Source organism: Polypterus senegalus, chromosome 10, assembly GCF_016835505.1.
Source record: "Polypterus senegalus isolate Bchr_013 chromosome 10, ASM1683550v1, whole genome shotgun sequence".
Classification (NCBI taxonomy): Eukaryota; Metazoa; Chordata; class Cladistia; order Polypteriformes; family Polypteridae; genus Polypterus; species Polypterus senegalus.
Genome location: NC_053163.1, coordinates 160,722,257 through 160,735,701, shown reverse-complemented (window position 1 = coordinate 160,735,701; position 13,445 = coordinate 160,722,257). Strand labels below are relative to the sequence as shown.

The 13,445-nt window shown below is 46.3% G+C and overlaps 1 protein-coding gene across 2 annotated transcripts in view; it reads left to right on the top strand.

The window, feature by feature from the left end:
* The window catches only part of palm1a (paralemmin 1a), a 132,372-nt gene that overhangs the window by 90,357 nt on the left and 28,570 nt on the right, over positions 1-13,445 (top strand). For both annotated transcript variants that reach the window (XM_039767151.1, XM_039767152.1), the window contains exon 5: positions 2,676-2,790. In XM_039767151.1, the coding sequence (XP_039623085.1) occupies positions 2,676-2,790 (115 nt within the window). The remainder of the gene's footprint in view (positions 1-2,675; positions 2,791-13,445) is intronic.

Here is a 13,445-nt window from a genome sequence, read left to right as displayed (position 1 = left end):
TTTCTTCAACCCGGGCGCACGTCGTTCCTTCCTGTCACGCGGACCGTTGACGTACTCCCGGGTTATAGGGCACATAAGAGCCCACGTGCCCCCCTACAGCGACTCCCGGTGGCCCCCAAGGTATCCAGCAGGGCTGTCTATAAACACTACATAGTCCATAAGGCCCTGCTGGAACTCGGGGCACGACCCTGCTGTCGGGAGAGCTCCTCCTGGTGGCCTGGGCGTGAGGGCCGGAGCACGAAGCCGGCAGTCCTCCACATACTGTAAAATCAAGTCCCAACTTATCCACAGGAGAACTTTAACGTGAGTATATAGAGTACCTACAGTAGATACACTCACTGAGCACATTCTTAGGACCACCACGCTAGTACTGGGCAGGACCCCCTTTTGCTTTCCAGACAGCCTCCATTCTCCATGGCAATGCTGGAGACGTTCCTGTGAGGTTTTGTTGAAGCGATATCTTCACACAGTTCTGCAGGTTTGTCAGCTGCACGTTCATCTCATGTCCTACTGGCACAGCCCAATGGTGGTCTTCTACTGGATTCAAATCGAGTGACTGACTGGGAAGGCCACTGAAGAACACTGAGCTCCTTCTCCTGGTCAAGTAACCAGTTTGTTCTTGTGACACGCTGGATTAACCAGGGGCGGCACGGTGGCACAGTGGGTAGAGCTGCTGCCTCGCAGTTAGGAGACCCTTAAGGGTTCGCTTCCCGGGTCCTCCCTGCGTGGAGTTTGCATGTTCTCCCCGTGTCTGTGTGGGTTTCCTCCCACAGTCCAAAGACATGCAGGTTAGGTGTATTGGCAATCCTAAATTGTCCTTGTGTGTGGTGTGTGTGCGCCCTGCGGTGGGCTGGCACCCTGCCCGGGGTTTGTTTCCTGCCTTGCGCCCTGTGTTGGCTGGGATTGGCTCCAGCAGACCCCCGTGACCCTGTAGTTAGGATATAGCGGGTTGGATAATGGATGGATGGATTAACCAGTACAAGATGGGTACATGGTGGCCAGGAAGAGATGCTCATGGTCAGCAACAAAACTTACAAAGCGGTGGCATTAATCCGATGTTTGATTGGTATCAATGTGCCCAAAGTGTGCCAAGAAGGGCACCAGTTACACCGCCAGCCTGGATTGTTGACACAAGGCCGGTTTGGGTTTGTGATGTGGACGGGTGAATAATTGCAGGGGGAGTCCCAAAAATGGTGGGGTGCCAATGGGGTCGCCCCTCCTCATTCTCAAATAATAGAACTCAAACTTGGCATTCGAGGGCACAAAACAGAAGCAAAATAAAGCGGCCTTCCTGGCTTTGTAGAAAGGTTTGGCCTTTGAGAGTGGGTCAGTCCTTCCTTACCCTAAGTCCGGGTCCAAATGAGACGTCCGCATCAGGAGGTGTTGGACAATTAAAGCACCACGGCTTCATTTTCCTCTTCACACTGCTGCAGAGAAGGAGAAAAGAAGACGAGGCTGGTAGTGACAGCGCCCCCTCTCGCCCCAACGGGGTATTGACAGATAAGCCCTGTCCATTTTTAAATCTTTGCTGAAAACGCATTGTCGTTCTCCCTGGCTTTTAGTCGCTCGTGGTGTGATTTTTCTGTGCTGCTAAATGTTATTTGTCAATTGCTTATTGTTTTTATTCACTCCTTTTCATTCATTTTTATCCATCAATCTTTGATTTTACTGTACCTGTGGTGGGCTGGCACCCTGCCCGGGGTTTGTTTCCTGCCTTGCGCCCTGTGTTGGCTGGGATTGGCTCCAGCAGACCCCTGTGACCCTGTAGTTAGGATACAGCGGGTTGGATAATGGATGGATTTTCATGTACAGCACTTTGGAATTTTCCAAATTCTGACCCTCTCATCTGTGTGTGAGGAAACGAAGCTCAGGGTGGTCTTTTAAAAGCACTTTGCTCCACATCTCTTTTTACGAAGTATAGGGAAGGCATTGGAATCACCCAGAAATTCCATTTTATACAGTTACATTTCAAAAGGGCTTGCAGAAGATTCTGTGTTATCCTTAGTGTGTGCTTGGTGTGTGTGTGTGCCCTGCGGTGGGCTGGTGCCCTGCCAGGATTTGTTCCACAAACTCCTTCCTTCCTAGTGCCATACGACTTTTCAATAAGAAATATTGGAGATAATGATTAAGGTTGCATTGGCGATTCTAAATTGTCCCTGGTGTGTGTGTGTGTGTGCCCTGCGGTGGGCTGGCACCCTGCCTGGATTTGTTCCTGCCTTGTGCCCTGGGCTGGCTGGGATTGGCTCCAGCAGACCCCCATGACCCTGTGTTAGCATATAGCAGGTTGGACAATGACTGACTGACTTTGGGGAGCTCCACTGCAACCCGAGTTCAAATCTTTGCCAGGTTTCTATCTGAGTGGGCTCTACATGCTCTCCCGGTGCACGTGTGCCTGGCGCTGCCATGCATCTGCCACCTTTCAGACATGTGCACCTTTGGTTAGTTGGCAGTTCCCTATCGCCCCCTTGTGTGTGTGTGTGCTTCAGTGTGCCCCATCACAGACTGACTTCCCACCCAGTGTTGCTCCTGCCTTTAGCCCGATGCCGCCAGGATAAGCTCCCCCCTCCTGAATAAGAAAAGGTGGCTTTGAGGCTCTGCAGTTATCTGGTGTTATGTCTTGCATTGATTTAAATTTCCTTTTCTGCTGCCCTTTTTCTCTCTCCCCTCCCCTCCAGACTGGAGCAGGAACTGGAGGAGCTGGAAAGTGGAGTCTCGGCCACATCAACAAAGGAGAACCTGTCTGAGGCAGCGAAGGAGGAGACTGGGAAGACTGGGGATGGCGTCTCAAACGTGAGTGTCCTACTGCAGACATCACAGCCTTGTGAAAGCACATTCTGCTGGCCTGGGGTGACGGTGGCTCCAGTTTAGAGCTGTTGGTCCACAATTCACCTTTGGCCAGTGTGTGGGTTAGCTATGGTCATCTTCCTTCTTCACTTCAATGAAAACCAGTCTTTACTTTATATAGTGCCTTGTCATGGTGAATGGATGTTCTTTATTTAGTGACACTGGGAGCCTTTGTAGTTTAGGTGACTTTTTAGGCTGGTGTCCTCCCACAGACCATTTCTTAACACATATATGCACAGTCATCTACTTAAAGAGGAGGGCAACTTGATAGCCAGTAAATGAAGTAGTGGCAGCAGAGGAAGTATCTGGTTAAATCCTGGAAAGAGAGCCCACACACACACACACACACACTCAAAGCTGACCACTAGGGGGCACTCACTGGCATTCAGTTTTAATACAATTAGGATGACCAGACGCTCATTGATCCAAATATGGAGCTAGGCTGTCAGAATTGGGCTGGAAGCAGGTGGGCTCAGGACTTGCTTGGGTCAATGTGACATCACTTGAATAAAGCTATTGTGTGGCACAAATGTCTGATGCCAGCTAACATCTCCCCTGTCAGTCAGTCAGTCACCCGTATCATTCTGTGTGAATTCAGCTTCAGAACGATAGGAAGTGAATGAGACATTGATAGAAGTAGATTTTCTGGCATAAAATTTTGGTGGTGGGGGGGGACTTGCAGACCTGGGGTAGATTGGCTTTTGGAAGGGGCATTGCGCTGCAGTCACTTGATTGGCTGATTAGATAATTGCATGGATAAGTAGGGGTGCAGTTGGTCCTAACCATATGCTCACTAAGTGTAGATTAGTTTTACATTCTTTTGACCACCCCCTGAGTATGTTGTTTGGGGAGGGGGGTAAACTCATGGACCTGGGAAAAAAAGGCTTTCAGAAGATGGGTGGGAGTATGAGAGAGCGCGAGAGATGGGTGGGATACACTATTAGAAGAGGGAAAGAAAGAGAGGAATGCTGTCAAAGTGTTAGTGTCAGTGCCAGGGGGAAAGATTCTAACAGAAGGGGCGGAGTCTTAGAGAGGCTGTCAGGCAGGGTGGAGCCTGAGAGAGAAAGAGGAGGAGACATTGTCAGAAGGGGCAGTGCCTGGATGGGAGAAACAGAGATACTGTCAAAAGGGGTGGGACCTGCAAAAGAGCGAGCGAGAAGGAGGGAGAGAGAGAGATGCTGTTCAAAGAGGCAGAGCCCGAGAGAGAGAGAGAGAGAGAGATGCTGTTGGAAGGTTCACAGCCTAGGAGAGAGTGGCTGCCAAAGGGGTGGAGCCTGAAAGAGACAAAAGAAGGGGTGGAGCACAAAACAGAGATACTGTGGAAAGTGATAGAGCTTGTGACCAAGAGGGCCAAAAGAGGTGGGGTCACTTGGGTGTTACCGGAAGTGACGTCACAGCCTGTCCTGGGACTCCTCACCATCCAGATGCTCTCCCAGCATTGATGTGTGCTACAAGATCAGAGACAGTGCAGCTTACTGTTAATATGGTGACTGCAGTCTGACAAGGAGGACTGTCCATCCACAGTGTTAATGGTTAATAAACAAGACTGAACTAATTAAAGAATAATGAAATACAAAAGAAAAATAAAAGCCAAGAATGGAGCCCTGCCTACCTGCCATTGCATGACCTCACATCGGGGACTTTTTAGACACGTTAAAGAGAGAAACACACAAAGTATACAAGTTAAACTGGATGGACCTGAGGTGAACTCGCCACACATTCACACAGGATGTTTCCTGACAACTTCCCCTGAAGAACAATCTTGCTAAAAATTAACAAAAGTCTGTCAACTGGAGATCACGTTGTCTCTTCCAGACAGACAGACCGACAGACAGACGTAATGGTGACACGTCAGGTTTATTTTATCTGTTCTTATCTTCCTCTTCTTCTCTTGGCTGCTCCCGTTAGGGGTCACCACAGCGGATCATCTTCTTCCATATCTTCCTGTCCTTGTCATTTTGTTTTGTCACATTCATCACCTGCATGTCCTCTCTCACCACATCCATAAACCTTCTGTTAGTCCTTCCTCTTCTCCTCTTCCCTGGCAGCTCTTTCCTTAGCATCCTTCTCTCATTATACCCCTCATCTCTCCTTTGCACATCCAAACCAACACCATCTCACCTCTCTTACTTTGGCTCTCAACTGTCCAACCTGAGCTGACCCTCTCATGTCCTCATTTCTCATCCTGTCTATCCTCGTCACACCCAATGCAAATCTTAGCATCTTTAACTCTGCCACCTCAGCTCTGTCTCCTGTGCCACCGTCACCAGTCCATATAACACAGCTGGTCTCACTACCGTCCTGTAGACCTTCCCTGTCACTCTTGCTGATACCCGTCTGTCACAAATCACTCCTGACACTCTTCTCCACCCACTCCACCCTGCCTGCACTCTCTTCTTCACTTCTCTTCCACAATCCCCATTGCTCTGTACTGTTGATCCCAAGTATTTCAACTCCTCCACCTTCACCAACTCTACTCCCTCATCCTCGCCATTCCTCTGACCTCCCTGTCATTCACATGCATGTATTCTGTCTTGGTGGTCCTACTGACCTTCATTCCTCTCCTCTCATATCTCCACCTCTCCAGGGTCTCCTCACCTGCTCCCTACTCTCTCTACAGATCACAATGTCATCAACAAACATCACAGTCCACGGGGACTCCTGTCTAATGTCGTCTGTCAGCCTGTCCATCACCATTGCAGATAAGAAAGGGCTCAGAGCCGATTCCTGATGTAATCCCACCTCCGTCACTCCCACCGCAGACCTCACCACGGTCACACCTCCCTCGTTCATATCCTGTACAACTCTTACGTACTTCTCTGCCACTCCCGACTTCCTCATCCAATACCACAGCTCCTCTCAGTCACCCTGTCATTTGCTTTCTCAGGTCCACAAAGACGCAATGCAACTCCTTCTGTTCTTCTCTCTACTTCTCTATCAACATCCTCAGAGCAAACATCTCATCTGTGGTGCTCTTTCTTAGCATGAAACCATCCTGCTGCTCACTAATCAATTAAAATAAATTATTGACTCGGCGGGGAGTGGTGGCTCTGAGGCTAAGGATCTGCACTGGCACTCGGAAGGTTGCCAGTTCGAATCCCATTAATGCCAATACAGACTCGGCTCTATTGGGCCCTTGAGCAAGGCGGCCCTTAACCTGCAATAGCTGAGTGCTTTGAGTAGTGAGAAAAGCACTATATACAGTGGTGTGAAAAACTATTTGCCCCCTTCCTGATTTCTTATTCTTTTGCATGTTTATCACACAAAATGTTTCTGATCATCAAACACATTTAACCATTAGTCAAATATAACACAAGTAAACACAAAATGCAGTTTTAAATGATGGTTTTATTATTTAGGAGAAAAAATCCAAACCTACATGGCCCTGTGTGAAAAGTAATTGCCCCCTGAACCTAATAACTGGTTGGGCCACCCTTAGCAGCAATAACTGCAATCAAGCGTTTGTGATAACTTGCAATGAGTCTTTTACGGCGCTCTGGAGGAATTTTGGCCCACTCATCTTTGCAGAATTGTTGTAATTCAGCTTTATTTGAGGGTTTTCTAGCATGAACCGCCTTTTTAAGGTCATGCCATAGCATCTCAATTGATTCAGGTCAGGACTTTGACTAGGCCACTCCAAAGTCTTCATTTTGTTTTTCTTCAGCCATTCAGAGGTGGATTTGCTGGTGTGTTTTGGGTCATTGTCCTGTTGCAGCACCCAAGATCGCTTCAGCTTGAGTTGACCAACAGATGGCGGACATTCTCCTTCAGGATTTTTGGTAGACAGTAGAATTCATGGTTCCATCTATCACAGCAAGCCTTCCAGGTCCTGAAGCAGCAAAACAACCCCAGACCATCACACTACCACCACCATATTTTACTGTTGGTATGATGTTCTTTTTCTGAAATGCTGTGTTCCTTTTACGCCAGATGTAACGGACATTTGCCTTCCAAAAGTTCAACTTTTGTCTCATCAGTCCCAAGGTATTTTCCCAAAAGTCTTGGCAATCATTGAGATGTTTCTTAGCAAAATTGAGACGAGCCCTAATGTTCTTTTTGCTTAACAGTGGTTTGTGTCTTGGAAATCTGCCATGCAGGCCGTTTTTGCCCAGTCTCTTTCTTATGGTGGAGTCGTGAACACTGACCTTAATTGAGGCAAGTGAGGCCTGCAGTTCTTTAGACGTTGTCCTGGGGTCTTTGTGACCTCTCGGATGAGTCGCCTCTGCGCTCTTGGGGTAATTTTGGTCGGCCGCCACTCCTGGGAAGGTTCACCACTGTTGCATGTTTTTGCCATTTGTGGATAATGGCTCTCACTGTGGTTCGCTGGAGTCCCAAAGCTTTAGAAATGGCTTTATAACCTTTACCAGACTGATAGATCTCAATGACTTCTGTTCTCATTTGTTCCTGAATTTCTTTGGATCTTGGCATGATGTCTAGCTTTTGAGGTGCTTTTGGTCTACTTCTCTGTGTCAGGCAGCTCCTATTGAAGTGATTTCTTGATTGAAACAGGTGTGGCAGTAATCAGGAAATTGAACTCAGGTGTGATACACCACAGTTAGGTGATTTTTGAACAAGGGGGCAATTACTTTTTCACACAGGGCCATGTAGGTTGGGATTTTTTTTTCTCCCTAAATAATAAAAACCATCATTTAAAAACTGCATTTTGTGTTTACTGGGTTTATGAAAAAATGCGAAATAACTCTGGACCCCAACACGGAACAAGCGTCCTGTAATGTTTAAAGACTAATAAAAATAGACAAAAGACACCATGAGCAGAAACAAATGAAAAGAAAAGAAAACATTTGCCTTAAAGGAGATATGTAACTTAAAGCAAAATTTCTGAGTGGTACATAAAGACATTTATATAAAAAGTACCAGCGTGTGATCTTCAAGATAAAAACAACCCGATGACTCCCTGGCAGTTTTACTATATTGGTGGATCTGGAGAGACGTCCGCTAACTCTTAAGAAGGGCAGAGGTTGTGGACCCACCGGTGCTTGCTGCCCCACTGGCTTTCATAAGGAGACACTGGCGATGCCATATCTCAGCCATATTACTGCCGGTGCCATTTCTCCTATTAATCTTTGTCTCGAGAAAATACCTCCAGACAGATGACAGTTTTAGTGATAACTTCAAGCCTTGCCCTCTGTTGCTGAAGTGTTTCACTTGCACGATGTTGAGCTGCCCTGTTTGTTACTTTTCACCGTTGTGACTCTTCATCTGTGTCATTAGCACCAATCACTGCACGCAGGTCTGTCATAGTGACAAGTGAGGTACATACAAGTGCCGAAAAAAATAAAATAAAAGCGCATGCATGCGCCATCTAGTGGCTGTGGTTGGGCATGAGCAGAGCGGACTGCTCCATATATACTGTAGTAGCCGTGCCCCGTGGCTCTGGCCGTGTAGAAGTGAAGCAGGACAGTGAGGAGGGTCCTGCCCAGCTCCCCCATAGACATAGAATTACTAGACGGCGCATGACCAGCAGCATCGTACATCAACATCGCCGCCATATTGCGAGTGGCACTGCTGTGGCGTGAAGTAATGGATAATGTGCTGCTTGGGATTGTGCAAACCGCTGTACGGTCCAAACCAGATCCCAGGGATTACATTTCATAGGTAAGGCCGATCAATTGTTTTGGTTATATTTGGCCATCAGAAAATTCCATTTTATAATCTTAACTTTAGCTACACCAGGCTAAGCTAGCAAAGCTACGCATATATGAGCTCAAGTGAGCCTCCAAACAACGTTTTAGCTAAATGTATTTAGTCACTAACTGTGTAGATTGTTGTTCGCTGTTAACATTTCTCAAACTCTGAAGGTCAGGAAGACGGCATTTGGAGAAAGTTGTCCTGTGACGTGTGCCATGCTAGTTTGGTAACAGACGCTGTACCGGCGTCATATGATCAAAGCTACCACTCGCTCACATTGAAAATCAAAGGAGGTTTGATGATTCCTTCTGAGGGTCCAGTCAAGGTGGTCAAAGTAGCTGAGCGTGTTATCTGACAGTCGACATTCGGACAAGATGTCAGCGTATCTTTGATCAGTCAGTCTGTTTGGGCTGAGATTGGTTCAGACATCGAGGAAACACAGTTTGAAATTAACGACCATCATTTGATGTTCATGTGCTCCACAAACTAAGGCTCACCACACTGACAGACTGAATCCTCAAATTACAGGATCTGAGTGAGCGAGAGGAGTGCCAGTCTGGAGGAGATCAGCGAGGTGTGGAGAGCTTGAAATGTCAAGAGCGGGATTGTGTGTCGTATTCAGTCGTCAAGAGGGAGCCAGTGAAGTCGAGAGAGCATCGGTGTGATGTGTTCAGTGGATTTAGAGCAGCAGGTTATCATCCTGGCAGAAGAATTTGAAGAAGTTGTAAGCGATGGATACGTTTGTGTGGGACGTCAGCTAGAATAGCATTACAGTAATCTATAGGTGAGGTGACTCGGGCATTGAGCGATACTTCAGTACAGTGCTGGGTAAGAACAAGACGAAGTCTAGAAATGTGTCAGAGATGGAAGAAGACAGTCTGAGAAATGTTACTTATATGGGAGGAATTATTTAATAATCTGTTGTATGTAAACGATACTGTTTTACATGTTATTGTTTTTTTCATCAGAAAACCCGGTTTCCACGTCTACCTGTATTAGTTTAAATGGCACTTTTGCCACTCGCAATATGGCAGACGCGCATGTCGACTGGGCAAGACAGTGAATGCGGTGTCTATCTTTGTCTATGAGCTCCCCACTTCTGACGTCTCGGATTAGCACGAATAAATCGCTCCTGTAGGCGAACTATGATTCTTAGCGCTATGAGAGAAGTCGCAAAATCAACCAGAATGTTCAAGCAAATTATGGAAATAAGTCCGACCTAAAACCGTTAAGGAGTTCACTCATTCGCAAGCTAAGCAGAGTTAAGGTTACGCCCCGAGGCAGACGCGTGAGTGAGGAGGGCCTCGGCCCGCTGCGTGTCTCTTGGGTTCATGCAAATAAATTGGTACCGCAAGCGCAATGAGAGAAGTCGCAAAATCACCAGAATGTTCAAGCAAATTTAAAAAAAAAAAACACAATCTAGATCCATTAAGTAGTTCTCTCGTGAAAAGCAGACAGACACTGAATTTTATATAGAGAGATGTCTAATAGCAACTCTACTTGTCGAAGATTTAAAAATCTTTACTATCTTTTGCCCTCCCTGGACTTTCAGCTACTTTTTTGCGCGCGTGTGCGTGTGAACGTTTCTTCACCGGCGCTCCGTCTCTCGAGCGCGTTCCCATGAAGCCTGCTCCTCAGACCCTGTCATTATTTTCGAGGCTCCTTTAATCCTTGCCGTCTTTGAAGTAGACTGCATGCCTCACCTCGCGTGTCTCACACTCGCGCTTCCTCTTTTGTTGCATCACTCAAGCCAAACTGACCAATCGGATTGCTCAGAGAGCCTGGACACGTGCAGACTTTAGAGTTTGTTTTTTTTTTCCTGTAGTAGATAAATGATTGTGGTTGAAGGGCCTGGGTGGTGCCTTCTGATTGTCCTGTCTGTACAAGATGCTCTGTCATTTAAAGCAGTGACTATTAATCATGGACGGAGGGGCCGTTACATTTTTGGGGGCGTCATTATTGGCCCAAAGGCTCAGTACAGTTTGTGTGTAAGCAGCAGGGTTCAGAAAAATATTACTCATGAATGAAAAAAGTCAAATTCTCTGATTTTTATCCACAAATGTTTCAAAAATAATTTTCAGACTGTCCTCCTGTGACGGCATCAAACACAGCAGCTGACATTTATGAGGAAATAACAAAAAGAAACTAAAACATTACACCGATAAGAATTTCTAGGAAGATAAACAGCTAATTAACAGAATGAAATTATAAATTGTAATCAAACCGAATGAGTTGTTGCTCTGCGCAGAAAACATCCCCACCTATCACTTGTACACTCCACTGGTTGTGGTTTTCACATCGTAATTAAATTAATCAAATAATTCGAACACGGCTTATCAGTGCGTCTATACTATATTCTTGTCCAGTTGATGCTTATAAATAATTAGATGTGAAAAATGATTGCTGTTTCTCTATGTATGAATAAATCTATGCAAAAATTATCTTAATTTTTCTCTATACGTCATTTTAATTTTCTATTTAAATAGGTTAACATATTCAGATATGCTGGAGGGCTGCAAAGTGAAGCACCGAGCGGCACGAACTCGAGCTACGCCACTGCTATTAATTGGTTTATAAAGCTATTTCTGATAGTGTTACATCAAAGGCATTTTTACTTTACGGGATATAAATATGAGTGGGGGTGGCGCAGTGATAGCGCTGCTGCCTCGCAGTTAGGAGAGCCGGGTTCACTTCCCGGGTCCTCCCAGCGTGGTCAGTAGGACCACCAAGACAGAATACGTGTGTGAATGAGAGGGAGGTCAGGAATGGTGAGGATGAGGGGAGTAGAGTTGGTGAAGGTGGAGGAGTTTAAATACTTGGGATCAACAGCACAGAGTAACGGGGATTATGGAAGAGAAGTGTTCTCCCCGTGTCTGCGTGGGTTTCCTCCGGGCGCTCCAGTTTCCTCCCACAGTCCAAAGACATGCCGGTTAGGTGGATTGGCAATTCTAAATTGGCCCTACTGTGTGCTTGGTGTGTTTGTGTGTGTCTTGCGGTGGGTTGGCACCCTCCCCAGGATTGGTTCCTGCCTTGTGCCCTGTGTTAGCAGACCCAGAGCAGGTTAGAAAATGGATGGATGGAAATATGAGTGTGGTTGAAAGTATGTGAACATACTTTTGCCACTCACAAATATGATATTTGATCATTTTCCTTAATAAATAAATGACCAAGTATAATATTTTTGTTTAACTGGTTTCTCTTTATCTACTTTTAGGACTTGAGTGAAAATCTGATGATATTTTAGGTCGTATTATGCAGAAATATAGAAAATTCTAAAGGGTTCACAAACTTCCAAGCACCACTGTAACTGGCGTAGGAGGATTGATTGTCTTGATAGAGTTCTGTGAGAAGCACCAGAGAGGTTGATTGTCCTGTAAGGTGCTTTATGACTGCCGTCTCTGTGAACGTCACTATATGACTTGGTCTATGAAGTCATTTCTGACAGCGCTCTATCTAAAATAAAGATGTGTGCTCAAGTCACCTGTAAGGCACTGTTTGACTGTATTCACCATGAAAGGCGCTATATAACTAAAAGCAGAATTATTGCATGGGTTATGAAGCTACGTGTAGCAATATACAAAATAAAGAATTGTGGTCAATGTAAAGCTGACAGCAAGAAGGGTGCATCTGGACAGAGGAAGGAGGAAAAGAAAACCTGGTGGTGGAATGAGGAAGTACAGGAGAGTTTACAGAGGAAGAGGATGGCGAAGAAGTGGTGGGATAGTCAGAGAGATGCAGAAAGTAGAGAAGAGTACAAGGAGATAAGGCGTAAGGTGAAGAGAGAGGTGATGAAGGTTAAAGAAAAGACGTATGATGAGTTGTATGAGAGGTTGGACACTAAGGAGGGAGAAAAGGACCGGTGGGCTACAGAGAGGGGCCGAGCTGGGAAAGGTGAGGAACAGGTTAGGGTGATAAAGGATAAAGATGGAAACGTACTCACAAGAGAGGAAGAGTGTGATGAAAAGATGGAAAGAGGACTGTGAGAGGCTGATGAATGAGGAGAACGAGAGAGAGAAGAGGTTGGATGACATGGAGATACTGAATCGGATTGTTTAATCGAATCTTGGAAAGTGAGAGGATGATGAGGAGTGGAGAAGAAGTGTACTGGTGGGCCGATATTTAAGAATAAGGGGGATGTGCAGGACTGCAGTAACTACAGGGGGATAAAACTGATGAGCCACAGCATGAAGTTATGGGAAAGAGTAGTGGAAACTCATAAGAAGTGAGGTGATGATTAGTGAGCAGCAGGATGGTTTCATGTCAGGAAAGAGCACCACAGATGAGATGTTTGCTCTGAGGATGTTGATGGAGAAGTAGAGAGAAGAACAGGAGGAGTTGCATTGCGTCTTTGTGGACCTGAGAAAGCAAATGACAGGGTGACTGAGAGGAGCTGTGGTATTGTATAAGGAAGTCGGGAGTGGCACAGAAGTACGTAAGAGTGGCACAGGATATGAATGAGGGGAGTGTGACCGTGGTGAGGTCTGCGGTAGGAGTGACGGAGGTGGGATTACATCAGGGATCGGCTCTGAGGCCTTTCTTATTGGCAATGGTGATGGACAGGCTGACAGACGAGATTAGACAGGAGTCCCCGTGGACTGTGATGTTTGCTGACGACATTGTGATCTGTAGTGAGAGTAGGGAGCAGGGTGAGGAGACCTTGGAGAGGTGGAGATATGAGAGGAGAGGAGAAGAATGAAGGTCAGTAGGACCACCAGGACAGAATACATGTGTGTGAATGAGAGGGAGGTCAGGAATGGTGAGGATGAGGGGAGTAGAGTTGGTGAAGGTGGAGGAGTTTAAATACTTGGGATCAATAGTTCAGAGTAACGGGGATTGTGGAAGAGAAGTGAAGAAGAGAGTGATGGCAGGGTAGAGTGAGTGGAGAAGAGTGTCATGAGTGATTTGTGACAGACGGGTATCAGTAAGAGTGACAGGGAAGATCTACAGGACGG